This window comes from Mustela nigripes, chromosome 4 (genome assembly GCF_022355385.1).
Source record: "Mustela nigripes isolate SB6536 chromosome 4, MUSNIG.SB6536, whole genome shotgun sequence".
Classification (NCBI taxonomy): domain Eukaryota; kingdom Metazoa; phylum Chordata; class Mammalia; order Carnivora; family Mustelidae; genus Mustela; species Mustela nigripes.
The window spans coordinates 13246699-13255063 of NC_081560.1; the positions used below are offsets into that span (position 1 = coordinate 13246699).

The 8365-nt window shown below is 45.7% G+C and overlaps 1 protein-coding gene across 1 annotated transcript; it reads right to left on the minus strand.

Annotated features, from left to right (window-relative positions):
• Positions 1-439: 439 nt before the first annotated feature.
• NDUFB2 (NADH:ubiquinone oxidoreductase subunit B2) lies at positions 440-8362 on the minus strand. Its single transcript, XM_059396265.1, has 4 exons — positions 8203-8362; positions 3512-3656; positions 2245-2334; positions 440-522 (listed from the first exon to the last, which is right to left on the minus strand). The coding sequence occupies exons 1-3, from the start codon at positions 8310-8312 to the stop codon at positions 2260-2262; spliced, it is 330 nt and encodes a 109-aa protein (XP_059252248.1). The 5' UTR covers positions 8313-8362; the 3' UTR covers positions 440-522; positions 2245-2259.
• Between the last annotated feature and the right edge of the window lie 3 nt (positions 8363-8365).

The window sequence follows — 8365 nt, forward strand, 5'->3', positions numbered from 1 at the left end:
GCCTTATGTCCACTAAAGGCCACTTGGCACAACGCCCAGCCCACGAGAGATACATTAATGCAGAAGAGGACTGCCCAGACCTCTAGTGTGTGTCAATCACAGCAAAACGATGCCGGCCATAAAGACACAGCAAGTTTCCACACTGTCAACATACACATCACTAAAACACGCACTAGGAGGAGGGCATTCTGGCACTGCCGTCAGGCATAGGGTCAGACGTAATGTCGCCACTCATCCGTGTGTGACCCACAGGCAGAGTGACTTCACAGCCTTCGGCCTCAACTGCCTCACTGTAAGTGGAGCGAGTATCTGTCTACACTGGGGAGGGCCCAAGAGGACCCTGAAAGGGCCTGGAACCAGTCAGGACAGCAGCTGGAAGCACAGGAAATAATCCAGAAAGGGCGGCGGTCATTATGAGAAACACTCAGAACTCTGTTCCTTACTGTTGACCAAAACACTTTAATTTTACAACTTTCATGTACAATATGATGTCCATAAACGGTTGGAATTCTCACCTGGCTCCTGTAGGGAAACAAAAGTAGAAAGCTTTAAGTACTTTAATTTTCAGTAATTCAGTTTCATCATTTTGGTTCATTCAATTTTTCAAGCACTCGCTGAACATGGACTGTCTGAGGGGTCTTCCTGAGAAGCAAAGTCACCTCGCTTTCTCGAAGGGTTTACACTCTCATCTTTTTTTTTTTTTTTTAAGATTTTATTTATTTATTTGACAGACAGAGATCACAAGTAGGCAGAGAGGCAGGCAGAGAGAGAGGGGGAAGCAGCAGAGAGCCTGATGCGGCACTTGATCCCAGGTCCCCTGAGATCATGACCTGAGCTGAAGGCAAAGGCTTTCACCCACTGAGCCACCGAGATGCCCCTACAGTCTCATCTTTAAAATAAGAAATGGGGGGCACCTGGGTGGCTCAGAGGGTTAAAACCTCTGCCTTCAGCTCAGGTCATGATCTCAGGGTCCTGGGATCGGGCCCCGCATCGGGCTCTCTGCTCAGCAGGGAGCCTGCTTTCCCCTCTCTCTCTGCCTGCCTCTCTGCCTACTTGTGATCTCTCTGTCAAATAAATAAATAAAATCTTTGAAAATAAAATAAAATAAGAAATGGCTGTGTGGGAGAATATTGGGAGGTCCACAGGAAGAGGAGAGGTTAGTGCTGGCAGACATGTTCCCCGGGGAAGCAGGGTCCCGGAAGGACTGGGAATTCTGACTGACCCAGAGTAAATCCAGAGACACAAAACAAGTGGTAACACAGCTTAACTGTCTGCTCTTTGGTGACATTTTTTCCTATTTCCCTGCTCCCTACATACCCCAAAACTACTGTAATTTTCATGTCAATAAGTTACTTCTAATTAAAATTATAATAACAATACCAATAATATGATGTAATAGGAACACTTTTTTATTTAATGTTTCCTAGCCTTTAACATAATTCCCAAAAATAAATAAATAAAACAATTTCCAAGTCATTTTGAGAGATGACAATTACTTATGAGCGATGATTAATTTAAAAACACATCATGTGAGAGTGTCTTAACTCCTGAGGGGTTTGTGGAAAATGGGACTCCTTTTTCAAGTACCTACTCCTAGTACCTCCCTTTGGAAGGAACAAAAACTCTGATTCCTAATTTGGAAAAATGAAAGGGCCATAACCTTTTACTGTTTAGGGTTAATTTCCACACAATTCCATACCATAACATACCCATATGCTGGAACTTTTTTTTTAAACAGGTTTTTGTTGTTTTTTTTTAAGATTTTATTTATTTATCTGATAGAAACACAGCAAGAGAGGGAACATAAGCAGGAGGAGTGGGAGAGGGAGAAGCAGGCTTCCCGCTGAACAGGGAGCCCAGTGTGGGCCTTAATCCCAGGACCCTGGGATCATGACCTGAGCTGAAGGCAGAGGCTTCACCCACTGAGCCACCCAGGCACCCAATAAATAAAATCTTAAGAGGGAAGGAATTTTTTTAAAAAAGTCTTTGATCAGGAACCTAAATTGTAACAAAACTCAGGAAGAGAATTTTTTAATAACAAATAGAGAAAAGGAAGAGGAGACCAAAAGAAAGGGACGGGAAGAGACAGCAGATACAAAAACACTAAAAAGGCAGAAATTAGACAGCGTATAGTTAACTGTCCCTCGTGCTTTTAGAAAAATGTACTGTCCTCAAGACCATGATAAAGTCAAACACTTTTATCGACACAAGATAAACGACTTTAAAAAGGAGTTTGGGGCACACCTGTTTGCAGAGAGCTCAGTCTTCATCATCAGGGAGGATACCCAGTTCTTCATCTGTCCACTGGGAAGGATCTGGATACGCAAAGTGACCCTGGTGACAACCATTAAAAAAAAAAGTAAAGAATCTATATTCCATACAATGAAAAAAAATATATATATATATGTATCTATATGTATGGTAAGGCTGTCACACACACAGCCCTTGACCTGCTACAGAACAAATTCGACTACTCTGAACCACGCGATGGTCCAGCTATTCTCCGATCTGCTCACACGGGCTGCAGCCTGAACTTTAGAAGGCCGCTGTGGGGCCACCAGCCTGAGCCAGGATGTCAGTGGGTGTTTATGATGGAGGAAGGGAGACAACAGATTTCAAAGAGCTCCCACATCTCGACAACGTGTTGAAGCCCCAGTAAGGCAGAACGTCTCAGAGTGTCCTGTCACTGCTGCCGGCCTAGGCGAGACCTGGGCGGCGCCGGCGGGCGCATGCAGCTCCAGTCCTGATCTAGGACGCGTCTGGCCGCATCATCGTCTCAGGCCAAGCGGCCACATGGCCTCCTGACAGCTGACCTACGGCGAGCTAAGGGTGACTACGTGCTGCCGATTCACAGACACTGAGCAGCTCTCTACTGGGTGACAAGGGCACAGAGAAGTTGTAAGAGAAATGAGGTGTCTAAGATGTGGACGCCGAAGATTCTTTTCCTGTCCTAGCTGAGTCAGCAAGCACAGACTTCGATGGCTTAAAGGCATACCTTCCTAGAGAACAGCGTCGGGGTAAAAGTCATGAAAGCCTAGTCGAGGCTGATGACGCGTCAGAAAGTTACCACTAGCTACCTTCTCTCCTTGGGACAAGTTGGCCCACATCCCTCCCACCCCAATTTGCCTGCCCTGGGCCTCCGGACAGACTAGATGACACTCAGCAGTTAAAGAAATTTAAGTGTGAAACTTAACCCACTGCTGAAGCCCTTGTTCAGAAAGTAAAACAATTCGTTTCTAGTCTTCCTTCCAAATACGGCAACCTAACAGAAACCGTAAGAGATGGACTACCGACACACGCGTCTGTGAGTGGGGAAGGTCAGAGGTTATGTAGTTCATCAAGTAACAGGATTCCTGCACACACACAAAGACAACATGGTAAAGGGATGTTATCTAGATAGAAAAAGTCTACAAACAGGAAGGGGGGGGGAAGCTAAGCTATTACTATTTAGTAATAATCCAAGTAGTTATAAGACTCCATCAGTATATTAGAATTACTCCCCTGCACTTACCAGCACAGCATCTGAGTCATGCCAAAAACGCCAGAGAATCCAGAACCACATGGTCCCACTGAATATCTCGGCCTGGATCACCTGGGACTTGGTGAGCTGGGGAAACTGTCTATACCGTGGCTCGATATGCACACCACCACCGGCACTACGAGACAGAACAAAACGTCATGCAACTTCCAAGTCTGAAGTCATCCAAAACTTTTGAGTTCCATCTAGAAACCAAATCTAGCGTTTCTCATCTCCTCCACAAAGTAGAGGATGACAGAGCTCCATAATCCCTGGAAGCTCGTCTTTCATAAGCCTGCTTTTAAACTCGTTTGGCAGCAAAAACTGGCCTGCATGGATGAGATACGATTATTTCCCCTTAGTGAATATTCATGGATTTTACAGCAGAAATAGGAACATGTTAATAATGGGGTACTGGCCCCAAAGTTTCAATTAAGGGATGTGAAGCTGCAGTAGTCAGTCACTTAGCTTATCCAGAAAAACAAATCAGGAAATTAATCTTGTTTTGTTTAGCCATATCTATTTCAAAGGCAAATTATGTCCTCTGCTCTATTACAGTCTTAATTTATTTATTTAATTTTAAAGATTTTATTTATTTATTTGCCAGAAAGATAGAGCACAGGCAGGCAGAGGCAGGAAGAGGGAGAAGCAGGCTCCCTGCAGAGCACGGAGCCCGATGTGGGAGTCGATCCCAGGATGCTGGGATCATAACCTGAGCCAAAGGCAGCTGCTTAAGCAACTGAGCCACCCAGGCATCCCCGTCTTTATTAATATAAAGAATATTATATGGAAAAGAGGACTCATCAAATCTTTTTTGGTAAGTTTGTTGTTTGTTTTTTCTTTAGCAATCTTTACACCCAATGTGGGGCTCGAACTCATAACCCCGACAGAGATCAAAATTCGCATGCTCCACCGACTGAGGCAGCCAGGCACACCAGCAAATCCTTTTTAATAAGCTAATAGTTCTGAACAAAACAAAGAACCTTAAAAAGTTAAGTATGAACAACTTTTTCTGGTTTTGGTTTTTTTTTTTTCTTCATTTAGATTCTGTTGACAAATTGTGGGACACAATGCATGAGGTATGCAGTCATTTTATTCAGTTAGATTATAATTATTATTTATCGAATCTAACGTAATATAATTCATACTTAATGGCATTACTGTCAAGTTCTCTTTAGCAGCTATACATATTCTACTATACAAAAATACACAATTTAAAGAGAATTCCCACAGAAATGTATTCACAAATTTCATTTCAGGGGGCACCTGGGTGGCTCAGTTAAGCATCTGCCTTCATCTCAGGTTCCTGGGATGGAGCCCCACATGGGGATAGAACCCCAGATCGGGCTCCCTGCTCAGTGGGAAGCCTGCTTCTCCCTCTCCCACTCCCCCTGCTTGTGTTCCCTCTCGCTGTGTCTCTGTCAATAAATAAATAAAATCTTTTTTAAAAAAAATTCATTTCAGGTAAGAACAGCTTGTAAAATGGGCTCTTTTGTGCAGCAAAAACTACTAAAACTGCACTGTCATTTCTCCCAAATGTACTGTAGATCTGTGAACACAAACACATCTATGGTCCCTGATACATATTATGTCCTACCCTTTTTATTAGCCCGTCCTGCTCTTAAAGGTTATGAACAGTTATCATTTACTGAGTGTTTACCATGTGCCGGACACTAGATGAAGCATTTTATATGCATTATCATTTATTTCCATAACCCTAGGAGACAGATCCTATGGTTCTTAATGTTTACAAATGAAAACACTGGGGTATTATTTGGAGGCAAAGCCTAAGCTCTTATATATTGCCTATAAATAAACAATACTAATTATTTTTTCATTTTATGAACCAAAGACACAGTTCTTAATTAGAATTGCCATCAGCATGGTACCACACTGAAATGATAGTTTCATTTTTATGTTAAATATTTATTCAATATATTACCACTTTTATTTGGACGGCTCTACATAAAATATTGATAATTAGCTATGGATGGTGTAAGAGATGGTTTTTACTTTTTCATATGTATGTGGAGGGGGGTTGTATGTGGTTTTTTTAAAGTTTTCATTTAAATTCCAGTTAGTTACAATATAGTGTAGTATTCATTTCAAGTGCACAACAGAATGACTCAACACTTCCACACAGCACCTGGTGCTCGTCACAGCAAATGTCCCCCTTAATCCCCATCACCTGTGTCACCCACCCCCCACCACCTCCCCTCTGGTAACCATCAGCGTGTTCTCCAAAGTTAAGAGTCTGTTTCTTCATTTGCCTCTTTCCCCCCCACCCTTTGCTGATTTGTTTTCTTAAATTCCACTTATGAGTGAAATCGTGGTTTTTTCTGACTTATTTTGTTTAGCATAACACTGTCCAGCTCCATCCATGTGGCTGCCACCGGCAAGACTTTTTTTGAATGGCTGAGTAATATGTTACCTTTTTTTTAAAATAGTGACCACATATATTTATTTGAGGGGCACAGGGGTGGCTCAGTCATTAGGCGTCTGCCTTTGGCTCGGGTCGTGATTCCGGGGTCCTGGGATCGAGCCCCACATCTGGCTCCCCAGTCAGCGGGAAGCCTGCTTCTCCCTCTTCCACTCCTCATTTGTGTTCCCTCTCCGGCTCTGTCAAATAAATAAATAAAATCTTTTTTTTTTTTTTTAAGATTTTATTTATTTATTTATTTATTTGACAGAGAGAGCGAGCACAGGCAGACACAGTGGCAGGCAAAGGCAGAGGGAGAAGCAGGGTCCCTGCTGAGCAAGGAGCCCAATGTGGGACTCGATCCCAGGAGACTGGGATCATGACCTGAGCCAAAGGCAGCTGCTTAACCAACTGAGCCACCCAGGCGTCCTGAATAAATAAAATCTTAAAAAAAAAAATCTCCACAGGCCTGTCACTAACCTGCCCCGATCCCTCCCCGTGACCTCACGCTCCCTCTACTCAGCCCATTCCACTCTCACTGGCTTGCCTGTCCATCATCAGCAGTCAGAGCCTCAACACTTGCAGTGTCTATCTTTGTTTGGCTGACGGACCACTGAGGTCCTAGTTCAAATCACTATCAGGCCTGCACTGCCACATCATCCTAAGTACAAGACCCCATCCACCCCCATCCCAGGCACTCTCTACATTAATCCCCTGCTTTATTTCTTAACAGTACCTTCACGTGTTCTCTTCTACTTGTGTCCTCCCCAGGATGGGAGCTCCCTCACCGCTCTTGTATTCTGCTCCATCCCTACAACCTGGAAAGGCCCCCGGCATCCAGAAGATGCTCCATACTTATGCACTTTATTATCACACAATTGTGTGTGATAAAAATAAGGTGTGTTACAGAAGTAACAACACCTCAGTGAAGAGAGGCACTCCCCAGTTTTTCCACGCAAGGTCAAGGGCTATGGCATCACTGTCTTTGTTTAGGTCACGCAGACCTTTTCCTTCTTTCCACCTCAAACTTGTCGGAGCTCCACAGCTTTGAGAGACATGTGACTTTAAGCAAGTCACTCCTTTAATCTTCTGGAGTCTCCATTTCCTAGTAACAACAGCTAATACTGGTAAGGTCCTTACTAGACAGCAGCAGCTGTCTTTTTTTTTTTTTTTTTAAAGATTATTTATTTATTTATTTATTTGAGAGAGAGAGAGGGAGAGAGGAATCACAAGTAGGCAGAGAGGCAGGCAGAGAGAGAGGGAAGCAGGCTCCCCACTGAGCAGAGAGCCGGAGGCGGGGCTCGATCCCAGGACCATGAGATCATGACCTGAGCCAAAGGCAGAGGCCCAACCCACTGAGCCACCCAGGCGCCCCATCAGCAGCAGCCGTCTTAAAATACCTTACAGAACTGTCATTCACTCAGCTCCCTGGAAATTGACATTATAATCCCCATCGTGGGGGTGAGAAAAGGGAGGCAATTAGAGATTATCAAGAAACTTCTCCAAGGCGAAAGAGCTAGAGTGTGGCAGAGGTGAAATTTGAATTGAGGCAGTTTAGGGCCAGAATCCTGCTTTTAACCGCGACCCTGCACTGCCTCTTCGAAAAAAAATGTAGATGATGATCTAAGGGGCCTGGAACATCACCTGTAAAAATTCAGCGTTCTACTGTCCATCGTGCTCTTACTGAATCTCTCTGCACTACCTATTTGTTTTTGGCGGATGAGCCCTCCCTTGGCATCCCGGCACGATGCTCTCCAGTCGGGGGAGGCTACGCACTTGTGAGGCAGGGGGTTATGGGAACTCTCCATACCTTCCGCTCGATTTTGCGGTGAGCGCTTTAACAAATAATACAGAGGTCTCCCGCGGCACCTCCGTGCCACTCCTTGCCTCCCACCTGCCGCTTGGAAACAGGTACGAGTTCCTTCCTCCGCCGGAACGCCCTCTCATCCCCATCTCCCGCTCTCGCTTCCCAATGAGCTCCAGCTTTCCTCTACGATCAACTGGATTTCCCGACGACAGGCTCCCCTGCGGCCGGAGTGGCCCGAGACACAGTTTAAAACCCGCCAAGCGAGCCCACCACCCAGCCCCAAACCCCACTCCTGCCTCGAGGTCGCGGAGCCGGACTCCAAGTCCCAGCATGCTTCGGGGCGGAGGTCGGGGCAGGTACCCGGCCCGCCCCAGGCGCCCGCTGTCAAGGTGAAGGCGTCCCGGAGACCTGCGTTTTCCGTGAGAAGCAGAGGAGGACCCTCCCCCAGCCAACACTCACTGACGAACTCCACTGCCTCCAGCCGCCCGCGAGCCGGGGCCTCGGAACAACCGGCCTCCAGCGCGAACGAAAGGCGCCAGGCGCGTCAGAGCCGACATGCCAGCCCGCATCCCGAGAGCCCTGCTCAGGCCGCACCGCCTCTACGTCACTTCCCCCGGCGCCC

Excerpts from the sequence above, each read along its gene's own strand:
- NDUFB2 (XM_059396265.1), bottom strand. The coding sequence starts at position 8,312 with ATGCGGGCTGGCATGTCGGCTCTGACGCGCCTGGCGCCTTTCGTTCGC. Across the intron at positions 3,657-8,202 it reads GGAGGCAGTGGAGTTCGTCA|TGCCGGTGGTGGTGTGCATA; the intron begins GTGAGTGTTGGC and ends TCTGTCTCGTAG. Across the intron at positions 2,335-3,511 it reads ATGACTCAGATGCTGTGCTG|GGTCACTTTGCGTATCCAGA; the intron begins GTAAGTGCAGGG and ends GGTTGTCACCAG.